The 13,104-nt window shown below is 56.4% G+C and overlaps 1 protein-coding gene across 4 annotated transcripts in view; it reads right to left on the bottom strand.

Annotated features, from left to right (window-relative positions):
* Window positions 1–13,104, bottom strand: part of MYH11 (myosin heavy chain 11) — a 114,251-nt gene that overhangs the window by 1,070 nt on the left and 100,077 nt on the right. For 2 of the 4 annotated variants that reach the window (XM_045776040.2, XM_045776041.2), the window contains 12 exons: window positions 12,715–12,819; window positions 12,474–12,626; window positions 11,997–12,245; window positions 10,170–10,382; window positions 9,615–9,827; window positions 9,213–9,374; window positions 8,670–8,798; window positions 8,302–8,390; window positions 7,732–7,855; window positions 6,909–7,117; window positions 5,932–6,040; window positions 5,681–5,853 (listed from right to left, as the gene is read on the bottom strand). In XM_045776040.2, the coding sequence (XP_045631996.2) occupies window positions 5,681–5,853; window positions 5,932–6,040; window positions 6,909–7,117; window positions 7,732–7,855; window positions 8,302–8,390; window positions 8,670–8,798; window positions 9,213–9,374; window positions 9,615–9,827; window positions 10,170–10,382; window positions 11,997–12,245; window positions 12,474–12,626; window positions 12,715–12,819 (1,928 nt within the window). Of the gene's footprint in view, window positions 1–2,119; window positions 2,159–5,318; window positions 5,389–5,680; window positions 5,854–5,931; window positions 6,041–6,908; window positions 7,118–7,731; window positions 7,856–8,301; window positions 8,391–8,669; window positions 8,799–9,212; window positions 9,375–9,614; window positions 9,828–10,169; window positions 10,383–11,996; window positions 12,246–12,473; window positions 12,627–12,714; window positions 12,820–13,104 lie in introns of all 4 variants that reach the window. The other 2 variants (XR_015727877.1, XM_045776042.2) reach the window with 2 other exon arrangements.

The following is a 13,104-nucleotide window of genomic DNA, read 5'->3' as shown; positions in this document are numbered from 1 at the left end:
GGGCTCTGGCCATCCGGCCCTGATTGACCTGAATCAGAGGACCTGTGTTGACTTATTTTAGGATGCCTGAGAGGAGTGCAGACTCTTTGTAACAAAAATGACCCGCTTGACCACACAAAGGCCGGACAGAAAAGCCACGAGGGAGAGAGCCCATTCCAGTTATCCATGCTTTAGTCAAAAGGGGCAACTCAGAGAGGTAAGATTGGAGGCAGAGCAAGGCCCAGAGTGTCTGATTGCTGAGAAGGGGAGTCCCAATGTGAGCCTTTCGGGGTCTGAGGGTGGGAGAAACATGGCTGGGAAAACCCGCTCAGGTTCAGAGAATGGTAGTTTCGCGGGCGCAGCCATCAGGAACCAATACTTCAAGTTGTAGCCACTCCCAGCTGAAGACTGGGGCCAGCCTCCCTCACAACAGAGGGAAGCTTGGAGGTGCCCAGCGCCCTTAGAGCTCATTTTCCGTCACTCTCTCTAGAAGGACCTACAAGTCTTCCTTAGCACAGTGCTTTCCAAGAACCTGCGTCCCAGAGAAGGGTCTCTGAGGACAGGACAGAAAATGTAGCAGCCGCTGCTTGCATGGGTCTCCTTCCATGGCTGCTCTCCCGGTTCAAACTTGATGGGACAGCCTGGGGCTGGGAAACTCTTTCTGCCCTACATTCCAGGCTCCGGGCACTCTGTACCTCTTGGGACAATCTGTATTTGCAAGTGAGAAGAATTGAAGTGAGAAATGGGTTCCCGTGATCTAAGAGGTAAATCGCGTCCTGGGTCACTGTAAGCCTCCCCCCCCCGCCCCCCCCCCCCCCCCGGCCAGATGCCAGTCCTGTGAGCCTGCCTCCCAGTTCAGGTGCCCTTCTTGAAGGAACGGATTTCAAATCCATGGCAAATGTTGGTGCTGGCTGCATCTGTCACATGAAGTAAGGGACCTCCTCTAGAGATTTTCTTAAAGGGTCTGATCCTGGAGCATTTGGCTTCTATTCACGGGCTCCAAGAACCGCAAGGCATAGTGGCTCACCAGGAATCAGCACAAGACTACGAGCACTTGCTTTGCAAGGACTCAGTGTCCCATCAGCTAGTCGGTCCCCGCGTTCCAGTCTGAGCTGGCAGGAACGCGCTGCTCAAAAGCTTTTAGAGGCTGAAAGCCCTTCCTAAAGCTCCTGCCAATACCTCAGTCAGCGTTAAGTACTTGGGTAGTGGCAGCAAAGCTGAGATTCTCCAAAAGAGCAGAAGGGGGACACCAGCCAGGGCTTGCTTGGCCTCTCGAGGAAGATGAGAGGGCCCCGGTGCCCCGCTTCACATGGGATAAAGTTGAGACTCCCAGACAAGTCGAGGCCTCTTAACTCTTACTTGGAGAGGGCTCTGTGTTCTCTCTTGAGTCCTGGGTGTCCACTCCCCACTCTGAATATGTGCCCACAAGATCTCTGGAAAAGGCTCTGCTGGGACCCCCGCTTGGCTCCGAGGTGGCCAGCGTGCGCCCTCGTGTGCTGGAAATGCGGTTAGCAGCCAGGCCTTGCTTCAGCCCCACGCAGCCTCAGCGACTGTATGATGCGCGGTGAGAGCTCATTTCTTTTGCAGACGTGTTTGTGAAAGCCCAGCTGTGGGGGGAGCCAGTTGCTGGGCTGTGGTTACAATGACCCTGTGCCCTGTGAATTCTGATCTGGAACCCAGACCAGCCAGCTTGAAGCCAGTGTCCGGGAATGGACCCAGATGGTGGAGTTGTCATACGCACTCCGTGTGGGGTCTTAACCAGACCAGGGAGGACAGCGCAGCCAAGTGTCCTAACAGTGTGAGATGCGCCCTCTTAGGTAAGAACAATCCAGGTGACACACACACAGCCTCTGACCACCGGTCTACACATGGTGACAAGGACACACTTGGTGCCGTGTCAGACGCCAAAGCGAAGTAGGGAAGGAAAATGGGTCAAGAGATGAAGTCTTCTTAGGCTGATCTTGGCCGTGATGAAAGAGTTTTGAACTAAGATCTCCACGCCTTCAAATTTTGCAGCTTTCTCACAAAAATTTGCAGGGGCCCAAAAAGGGGGCCACCAGGGATAGGGCAGGCGGGATGGCAGAAGAGAAGTGGAAACTGAGTGCAACACACATGAGCTGCGGAGCTGAAGGCATGGTACCTGGTGAGTCATTGCGGAGTTTCCTGGGGGAGGGGGGCTCTGAAACAGAGAGAGAGAGTCCCTGGTGGTTATATTCCGCAAACAAGAGGGAGTCCGTTGAAGTGCGTGTTTAATCATTAAAGGCATTCACTTCAATTAAATCATTAAAGGCACTTAGAAGGCAATCTTGCAGTGAAGCGCCCGCCACCAAGAGCTCTGAGGCGGGCACGTATAAGCCGTTGTTTCATTTGAAAAGCTCGTGTGGGGGAGGCCTGGCGTCGTGGCAAAGGCTGGGTATGGTGGTCAGGCTTTAACAGGAGCTCGTGTCGAGATTTATCGGGGCCGTAGAACCATGCAACTTGCTTTGCACTTCCTTGGCCTCCGAGAGCTGGCTAGGCTTGCCACCCTCACTCAGAGCTCTGGAGCTCGACTTTAGGTTTTGCACGTGTACAAGACTCGGGGCAGAAACGCTAGGACCTGTCTTCACCCGCCTTAGCGTGTGCTCATACTGGAGCTGTAGGAAACGGAGTGTTCAGTACTGGCCTGTGTGGCCTAAGAGGGTCGTTTGGGGCAGAATCCATAGGGGATGTTCAGCACACCTAAAGAATCATTGTGCCTGAGAAAAGGGAGCAGGGACAGAGCCAGAGTGGCTGACTGCTGCCCCACCACTCAGCCCTGCGCCGACGAGGGGCAGGGTCCTGTCACCAGCAGAGCAAACTCCAGGGGTCTGCGTGGTGAGAACTGCCCTCTTGCTGACCATCACCCTGGGGATTGTTTCCCAAGCCCCTGTTGGACCTGAGGGGTTATGTTTGGCCTCCATCTAGCAGTGGGACCCACAGCACCTCACCTTGCATGATCCGGGGTCTCCTTCCTGAAGCCCTATACCCTCCTGCACCAGCCCTTCTTTTCCCCACTCTGACAGGGGTTTGGGCTCTCCCCTTGTCCCTGCACTGGTTCTCAGAGTCTGGAGTTGATGTGGCAGGTGGTTTCCGATGGTTCCTGGGCACGCGTGCCACTGGGTAACAACTGCACAATGACTGACAAAGGTATCCCCTTTCCACCTTTTTAAAAACACATCCGATTAGGTCAGAGACCGTCTTTTTGGTGCTGCTGTTTCTGTTGCTCCCTTGTTAACAGAGAAGTAGGCCTTCAGGTCATGGTCATCAATTTGTAGCCACAGTGGCTAGAATTCATTATCGTTCTGTTTTCACCGTATTTCTATTTCATCGTGACCTGTTAATGCTGGTGATGCTGGTTTAACAATACAGAGGTGGTAGACTTTATTTGCAAATTGATGTGTGTATGATTAAAAGTTAATTTCACAGACACTGGGAGGTCAACGATGGTACAGGTAGTAAGAGGCTAAGGCAGAAGGGCCAAGGTGGTAGGACAGTGAGGTTGGGGAAACATCATCTCTGACTTAGTGATTGAAGGTTTGTGGCCAGCACTATCCCAGACACTGGGGATGAGTAAACAGACAAAACCTCTGTGCTCCTGGGGCCAGAGTGAAGGCTGCAAATGACATAAGTAGCAGGTTACATGGTGACAGGTGGGCAAGAAGGAGGAGGACTGCAGGGAGTGAAGTCGGAAGTTGTAGACAGGGTAACGTGGATGAGTCAGTGCCTGAAGGAAGGGAAGGTGGGATCCCCCTATGTGGAGAGCTGGGGGAAGAGCATTCCAGACAGAAGGAACCACCAGTGCAAAGGCCCCAAGGCAGCGTGTGTAGACTTGGAGGGCTCATGTAGGAGGCAGTGGACAGAGATCATTAGGGCCTAGGGGAACCACCCATCGTAAAGACGTCGCTTTCGATCTGAATGAGGTGAAGCCATTGGATAGTTTCAAGCAAAGGAGGGTTGCGACTCACCTCCATTTCAGCAGGATCCCTCTGGCTACTGTATTGAGAACAGACTATAAAGGCACAGCATGAACACAGAGAGAGGCCCACGAGGAGGCTGTGAAAGTTATCTACATGGTAGGAGAGGGTGGCTTGGACCAGGATGGCAAGAAACGGTTGGATTCTGGATGCATAGGATTTTTAAGGGAAAGTTGACCAGATTTGACAGATGGGATGTGAGGTATAAGGGAGAGGGTAAAATAAAGTATGACCCCAGCTTTGTGGCCTGGGTTAATGACCACTTGAGCATTCCAGTTGCTGAGCTGGAGAAGTCTATGAGGGAAGCTGATGTGGGGGTGAAGAGGTTCAGTCAGGACTCAAGGTGTGAGCTGCCGTGAGGCATTGGGTGGGAGTGGCACACAGGTCTGGGGTTCCAGGAAGAAGTCTCGGCTGGAGATAGAAACTAGGAAGTCACTCGCTGTGGGTAGAATTCAAAAGCCACCGGGCCAGTTGAGATCACGTAGGGAATGAGCAGAGATGGAGAGACCAAGATGGCGCCCTGGGGCAGGCCAATGGCAAGCTGGCTTGGAGATGAGGAAAGACAGCCAGAAAAACAGGAAGCAAACCAGCTGAGGGGAGTGTCTAGGAAGCCCAGTCAAGGACCAATGCTGCAGCTGAATCAGGTGAGGCCTATGGACTGACCATTAGGGTTTTGTGGTCAAGGGTAGGAGGGGAGTGGGTCTCAGAGGTTTTCTCAGCTCGTGGCATGACTCTGTTAAGGGAAAATGTTGCAAAGGAGAGGAGGGTAAGAATTTCTGGAGCAACGTCCTTGAGGTAGGTCTACCCGAGGTGTTGGCCTGAGTTGTTTGTTTCTGGACAGTGCAGCCCAGAACTGGGGATAGAGAAGAAATGAGCACAGCTTGTCGGGAAGTGGGTTAATGGGGGAAATGGGAGCTTGTAAGGATGGGCATGGAGAGTCAGTCTGGTTAGAAAGTGAAAAGCAGATGTCCGAGAGAGGGAGGATGGGGGAGCCTGAGGTCCAGAAGTGCTGAGTGGGGTCCGTTCTACGTGGCCGTCGAGAACGCCCAGCGGGAAAGGGTTGTACGCCTGTTTGCTTTTCTCAAAGCACTCTGAGCAGCGGAAGGTAGAAAGTGTGGTTTCATCTGGGTTGTGTTGTAACAAACTAAAGAAGGTGGCAGGCAGAAGACTCGATGCTTGATGGGCAAGTTAGAGCTAGTGCTGACGGCGCCGTGGAGGGATCGCGGAGGAGGAGGGCAAGGACGGGAGATGCTGGAGCAGCCCCCTGGAGGGCTCGGGGGCCCCAGCCTTCAGGGAACCGGTGGAAGTGGGAAGGAGCCCTGAGGAGCAGGGGGGTCGCCTACCCACCTTCAGGCCCGGAGGCGCAGGGGTGTGGGAGAGAACTCAGCCCCGGTTCGGGCAGCACACAGGCCAGCTCCTGTGATCGAGAATGACCCAGCCCCAGACCCCAGTGGTGACCAGAGACCCTGCGGAAGACCAGGGAGCCGCAGGGAGTCCAGAAAGAGGGTCAGGAGAGAAGGGACTCGCACTGCCAGGGGCCGGGGGTTGGCCGCCGCCGCTGTCCTGAGGATGGGAAGGGAAGGGAGGCAGCCGTTCCAGAACCCGAGGGAGCATCGGCGCCCACGGGCGTGCGGGCGAGTGGGAAGAGCCCCTGGAGAGGAGCGGGGCAGCGGGGAGAGGGCGCCCCGTGCGGCGGCCGCGGGCCTCACCTGAGCTTGCTCTTGAGCGCGGTCACCTCGCGCCCCATGGCCTCGTTGCTCTCCGTGGCCTCGTCCAGCTCCCGCTGCAGCTTCCTGCGGTTGGCGTTGATGCGCTGGGACTCCTCCTCCGCCTCCTCCAGCTGCCTTTTGAGTTGCTTGACCTTCGCGTTCCCTTTCTCCGCCTGTCGGGGAGAGGCCGGAGGGTCAGGAGGGGTCCCCCGAGGGTGGGCGCCGGGCGGGAGGGCCGGGCGCCGGCCTACCTGCTCCTTGTACTGCTCTGCCATCTTGCGCTCGTCCTCCACCTGCAGCAGCGCCTCCTTCAGCTTCTTGTCCTTCTGCTTCAGCGACTTGGCGGCCGCCTGCTTCTCTCTGCATAGACGGGGGAGAGGGGATGGCTTCCCTTGCCCGTGGGGTGTAGACCCGACCAGCACCGTGCCCGCTGTGCACGCTTTTCCTGCTCAGCCCCCAAATCAGAAGGGGATGCGGCCATACAAGGGGACGTTCTGACAGCTGCTCCGACACGGTGAGCGCGGGAGACGCTCGGTGAAGGAGGCCGGGCACGGGAGGGCCCACGGTATGCGATTCCGTTTCTGTGGTCTGTTCTGGACATTTCATAGAAACGGAAAGTTGGCCCGTGCGTGCTGAGGGCTGGGGGAGACAGGGCGATGGCGAAGGGGTACGGGGTGTCTTACTGAGGGGGCGAAAACGTTCCCTGGTTGACTGTGGAGAGGGTGCCCCTCTCTGCGAATACACTGCAAGCCACTGAGTTGAACACTTTAAACGGCTGAATTCTAGGGTACGGGAGTTGTCAGTAAAGCCACTACCAAAATAAACAGAATGGGTCGGAATCCTTGCAATCTGACAGTGATCATGGTGCTGTGACCTTCCTTTCTCAGTAAAATGAGAAGCCTTCCCCCACTTGCTTGTGCTGCATGGGCTGCCGATTGGGACTTTCTGGGTAGCCCTTAACACGACATCCTGCAAACGCAGGCCAGGGAAAGCCGGCGGGCTCCCGGGACGGCTGGCTGACCTCACGGAGGAGGCCTGCTACTTAGTGCTACTGGTAAGGGCCTTCTCCGGGCCAGGCCCACCCCTCCCCGGTGTCCACACACCGTTCTCCCAGCACAGCTGCAGTCTGGGTTTCCAGCTAGAACCGATGCCCGGAGAGCCTAAGGGACCCCTGCCCCCTGCCACCCACTGGCATGAAGGTTGTCTTTGTAGCCCGGGCCCCACGTACCTGGCCTCCTGCTCGACCTGCTCCTCCAGCTGGGCGATCTTGGCCTCCAGTGCTGCGATGGTGGACTTGAACTTGGACTTGACTGCCCCCTCCATCTCCTGCAGCTTGCTCCGGAGCTCCTTGTTCTGCCGCTCGAGCTGCTGCCTCGCACTCTCATTCTTCTGGGCGGCGCTGCGTTCCGTGGCCAGTTCGTTGTTGAGCTGCTCAGCCTGCGGAGGACAGTGAAGGTCATGAGGTGGAGGGCACAGAAGCCCGGGGTGGTCCACGGAGATGACGAACGTCTCCTCCTGTCCTGCCGCCCCAGCCTTCTTCGGCTTCTGCATGGGTCCCGGGAGCTGCGGCCCCCAGCAGCCACCCCCCACCTCTTCCAGCCACCCAGTCCTTTCTGGGCACAGCTCAAGAGGCAGTGTCCCAGGGCTCCCTGTTTCCAGGTCATGTGGTGGGTCCCCAGCACCTGTCCTGGAGCTGGTACTCAGTAATGTCACTGAGTGCTCACGAGTGTCAGGTCAGGGTTTGGGGCTGGGGACTGAGCATGAAGTAGACCCCCAAGGCCCTTCCTCCAGGCACACAGCGTCTACTAGAGGAAGCCAGACATACCCTGGCCCCCCGATGAGACACTGCAGGCTGGCAGGGTGCTGCATGACTGTGAGAGGAGGGAGTGGGTGCAGGGAGCAGACGTGCTGGCTCCCCGCTCCCCTCCACCCTAACCCGGGCCTAGCACACAGGAGCCTGCTGTGCATGTCACTGGACCAGTGTGGGCTTGTTACCGGGTGGAGCCCCTCTCTGGTGCCGCTCAGGTGCCCTGCCCCGCTCCGGCCCCCACCTGCTGCGTGGCCTTCCGCACGCGGTCACTCATGGCCTCCATGTTGCCTTGCTCTTCCTCCAGCTCCTCCTCCAGCTGCGCAATGCGGGCCTCCAGGCGGCGCTTCTCATCCTGAAGTGTGTTCCTAAGGGAAATGCAGCCACATCTGGGGCTCCAGCCTACCCCCGGCTTAGAAGATTCCCTCTCCTTGGAGGAGTGAGGCCTTAGGGTTACCCTCATTTGTAACAGGAAACTGAGGCTCAGAGAGGCCTAGAGACTTGTGCAAAGTCACACAGCTGGGAAGTGGGGAGCCAGGACTCCCATCCAGTTGCTATCAGCAGAGCCTGGCCTGGCACAAAGACCGGCTCACTCCTTTCTGTCCCCCGGTGCCCCACCCCCACCCCCACCACACTGTTCATTCAGAATGAACGAAACTGGCTACCCACTCAAATGGGGTGTGAAGACCCCTGTGAGCAGCTCGGCTGGACAGTCATTTTCAGCATTAAGATGGGAGTCCCGGAGGTTCTCCCGTGAGCTGCCATTCCCTCATTGTCTGAGCCTAGGCCCCCTCCTCCCTGCACAGCTCCATACCTTCCTGAGACACTGCTGGCCAGCTCCTCGGCCAGTTCCTCCTTCTCCAAGTCGGCCTGTTTGCGAGCCCTCTCAGCCGCGGCTAGGTCCTGGACGGTGGGGGGTGGGGAGGAAGGAAACCCGTTATCTACACGGAAGGGCTGAACCCCAGCAGTTTCCATGGCCACCCCTGAAAGCGGCTGTGCCTCCTCTGAGCTCAGGGGAGGCACTGCGTGTACATCAAATCCTCTCTGTCCCTGCACTTACTCTGGGGGTCCACCTATGTGGAATGCTGAATGAGCGAAAGAAATCTGTGGGTGCACACACCGGGGTGCTGAGGGCTCCTACCACGCTACCCCCATCTGAGGCTCTCAGCAAGAAGGCTTTACCTCCTGGAGCTGCATGAGATCTGCTTCTAAACTCTTCGCTTTCTTCTCGTTCTCTTTGGCGGTGGCAAAGATCTCATCTCTGGAGGCACGGGCGTCTTCCAGCTCCCTCTGGAAGTCCTTCATCTGAGCCTGCATGAGTCACAACAGGAAGGACAAGCTAAGATGTCCTCACTCCCCTGAGTTCTGCCCAAATTACCGTTCCGTGCCAGCCCCTAGGATTTCCCACGATTAACCACAGAGAAGTCCCCATGGCATGAGCACTGCCCACCAGCTCACAGGGCCAGGTTGCTGTTCAGGGGCACCGTTCTGGGTGGGCTCAGCAGACCTAAAAGATGGTGATGTGGTCGGAGGCCCATGGCCGAATGCCTGGGAACGGTGCCTTACCCAGGGCAGGAAATAGCCCCCAAATGCTGAACGGTGGTGGGGAAAACAGCAGCTACTAGGCACCAGTGACAGGCTGCGTCCTGCTGCTGCTGACTTCCCCGACCTTGGGGAAGCCGTCGCCTCCCGCCACCTGCGCCCTGCCTCTGAGCCACCACCCACCTGCAGTTTCCGAAGCTGTTTAATGGCTTCTTCCCTGCCCTTGATGGCCGAGTCGGCCTGCAGCTCCAGGTCTTTGAGGTCCCCTTCCAGCTTCTTCTTGGCCGCGGCTGCCAGGGCACGTTGCTTTCTCTCGTCTTCCAGTTCTGTCTCGTATTCATGAAGCTGAGCAAGGAGGGGAGATGTGCGCGGCTGGGCGGACCCATCCCCCGGGGGCCCTTTCCCCGGCCTCAGCCAGCGTTCAGCCAATCCCCGGTGTGCACAGCCCCCTGCCAGGGGGGTCTGCACCTCCCCAGGTTGCAGGGGACAAAACCAAGTCCCCATCGGGCCAGGACATGGTGGGGGGAGGAAGGACACTGGCTGCCCTGCCGAGCTTCCCCCCTTTTCCGAGCTGCCCCGGATTACCTGCCTCTGGAGCTGCCTCCTCTTCTCTTCGTTCTGCTCATCGCGGGCCTGGAGGTCCCGCTCAAACTGGCCTTTGAGAGCCTGCATGTTGACCTCGAGCCGCAGCTTGGCGTCTTCCGTAGCCTGCAGCTCGTCCTCCAGCTCCTCCAGCTGGGTCTTCATCTCCTCCATCTGGGTTTCCAGGGCCCGCTTGGACTTCTCCAGCTCGTGCACCTTGCACATGAGAGTTGACTTCATGAAGATGGGCAGGCAACCCACACTGACAGGAAGCTCACTCAGGTCCACGAGCTGGCTTCCTGCCCCCCACTGGATGCAGGGCCAGGGGTCCAGACCAGAGCCTTCCTCTGGGGGCCCTGGACTCAGACCCCAACCCCAACCACTGTTTCCAACCAGTGTGTGGGTGACAGTTGGAGGGACGGCCTTCAGTCCCGATGATGGTTTCACATCAAAGACTATGGAGCCAGCCCCACCGCAGCCCGCCCCAGGGACTGACAAATATCGGGGAGGGTGGGTTGGTGACAGGTGAATGAGCAATGACGATGAAGAGTGACTTACGTTCTTGCCCACGTCATCCTTGGAGCTAACCAGATCCTCCATCTCGGCCTTGAGCATTTTGTTGGTCCTCTCCAGTTCCTCTTTGGCTTCCAGAGCCTCCTCGAGGGCTCGCGCCAGGGACAAGGCCTTGGTTTCCTTTTCCCTGGCTTCTGCCTCGGCCCTGTCCCTCTCATCCGCGTATTTGGAAGAGATGCTTTTCTCCTCGGCCAACAGCTGCAGCAACACAACAGAAGCCTCGGAGGTGACCCCTGGCATACCCGAAGCTCAGCTTCATTTCACTGCCTTGTGTCCTGCTAATTTCACTAGCATCTGCCTTTGGTTCTGGTCATGATCCCAGGGCGCTGGGATGGAGCCCCGCATTGGGCTCCATGCTCAATAGGGAGCCTGCTCTCCCTGCTGCTCCCCCTGCTTGTGCTGTCAAATAAATAAATAAATAAATGAATGAATGAATGAATGAAAGAAAGAAAGAAAGAAAGAAAGAAAGAAAGAAAGAAAGAAAGAAAGAAAGAAAGAAAGATAGATCTCTGGAAAGAGTTAATCATAAGCTGGCTTCTGACTTCCAGGGCGACCTTGTGCCCAGTCACAACTGCTGAGTGTGTTTTGAAATCACTCATGCTGCCCATGTCGGTTAGAACATGCTGCTACTGAGGTCCAACTGACAGTTAATCCTGCTGGAGGCCAATCATTCTTTTTGGTTTTTTCATGGCCACTCGTCTCCAGCTCTCAAAAGTGCCCTAGGAGCCAGAGCAGGGACCTTCATCTCATCTGCAGAGTAGCCTATCCCACACTGACACATCCAAACCCAGACTTCTAGAAGTCAGCAAAGACAGGTAAGTAATAGGCCCCCAAACAGCACAGCTGACACAAAAGCCGTACACCACATGTGACAGGAAAGGAAAGACGGGACCTCAGGCCTCCGAACCGATAATGGAAAAGCAGAGTAGACACAGTGAAGACAGGCTGACCACACCGAGACGGAAAAGGGAAAAGCCAGCATGTCACCCAGAAGCCGGGGCTCCGAGCCCCCACGCCTCTGGCACCGGCCCCGTACAATTCCCAGACTGATTTTTAGGATAACCCCAAGTCACTTGCAAACCGAATGATGTTTGCTAAATCTGAGCGACAGCATAATCAAAGTCAGTATTTGGGGATCTGGGCCACACAGGTGTATGCATTCGTCAGAACTCGAGAGAGTGTACCCGTAAAAATTGGTGCATTTCCGTGTAGGTAAATTTTTATCTCATGAGAAGCAAAATTCTATCTTAAACAAGACCTCTAGTTAACGCAGCATGTTGAGGTATGCAGGCGGAGGTCTGTCATCTGCTTTGAAATGCATCCAAAAGGTAAGCTAGCATTGACAAGTACAGTTCATCATTATTCATAAACATGTAAGAACGCGAGCTTGGTAAAGCGTTCAGGATCTGATGCAGGTGGTGGGCATACAGGTGTTCACTGTTTCATGCTTTCAGTGTTGCTAGGTGCTTGAAATTCTGCATGATGAAATGTTAGGGGAAAGTGGTTATCCGAAGGGTAGAAGCATGACATTACTTGGAATCTTCAGGAGGCAGTCCATAAACACTTGTTGAGTAAATAAATCTCATGCCTTATCAGGGCTAGAAGCTAAGGCATCGTCGGCGTCATGGGGCCCTCACGGTGGCGGTACCTGGGAGGCACATCTGGGCGGTGCCGCTCTTCTGCTCTGAACTAGAAGCCCTTGTGTTTCACGGTCACCCGAGGCAAGCTAGCTTTCCCGAGCTGCAGGTACACAGCCTCGCAGACCTGCCCCAGCCCGTGTCCGCACGCAGCGGACCGCCCTCCAGCCCCTACCTGATCGAACTTCTTCTGCTTCTTCTCCAGGTTGGACACCAGTTGCCGCTGGTTGTCCAAATCGACGACCAGGTCGTCCAGCTCCTGCTGAAGCCTGTTCTTGGTCTTTTCCAGTTTGTCGTAAGCAGCTGCCTTCTCTTCGTACTGCTGGGTGAGGCCTTCGATCTCCTTCTGGAACTTCTTCTTGCCCTCTTCCAAGGCTTCCACGGTGCTGGCAAAGTCCTGCAGCTTCTTCTTGGAATCGGAGAGCTAAAACGGCAGGGTGCAGGGTCCTCCAGTAAGAGGAGGGCCTTTGGGTGCTTCCCCTCCCTGGCCCCACCCTGAGAAGAGACCACCTTCCACACGTTGCAGAAATGCAACATCAGGGGGAGCCAGTGAGCCAAGCAAAATGGCTCCAAGGCTCCACCACAGCCCCTCAGAGCTCCTGATCTCCCCCCAGGGCTCAGTCCTGGCAAAGCAAGGACACCCAGCCAGCACCTGGATGTTCAGAGTCGAGATGTGACGCTCCAGGTTCTGCTTGGCTTCCATCTCCTCGTCCAGCTGGTCCTGCAGACTGTTCCTCTCGTCCTCCAGCTGGCGCAACTTGGTGGACACGTGGAGCTTCTGCCGGGTTTCTTCCTGAAGCAGCTCCTACGGAAGGACAGACGGAAGTCCCAGGGACCCACACACGGGAAGTTCCTACCCCAGGTCCCTCTGGATGATGTGGCCCAATACCCACCTGGGTGTCCTGGAGCTGGGACCCAAGGGACGCCACGTCCTTGGCCAGTTTTATGGCCTTCCCCTCAGCCTCGTTCAGCATCCCTGTGACACTCTCCACTTCATTCTGAGGACGCCGAGAGACTGGTTAGAACCTCCAGAACGGGATCCTTCTTAAGTAAGAGAAGCCCTGTGGTATCCACCGGTGGAGAAATACCCACGAACGATGGGGCCCAATCACGGTAGCTCCGTGGCTCCCAAGGGAAGCGTATCGCCTACAAGTTGGGATGTCTGGTTCTAAGAACCTCTTAGAGCCCCAAACTGTATTGACTGAGCCCTAATCCCACGAAATGGATCCTGGATCCTAGATCCTTGCCAAGGGTGGCAAAAAAATGAAACAGCGGGTTTGAGA

Source organism: Ursus americanus, chromosome 2 (genome assembly GCF_024610735.1).
Source record: "Ursus americanus isolate L20-20 chromosome 2, mUrsAme1.1.p, whole genome shotgun sequence".
Classification (NCBI taxonomy): domain Eukaryota; kingdom Metazoa; phylum Chordata; class Mammalia; order Carnivora; family Ursidae; genus Ursus; species Ursus americanus.
The sequence above is the reverse complement of the archived record's forward strand: the minus strand, read 5'-3'. Positions and strand labels throughout refer to the sequence as shown.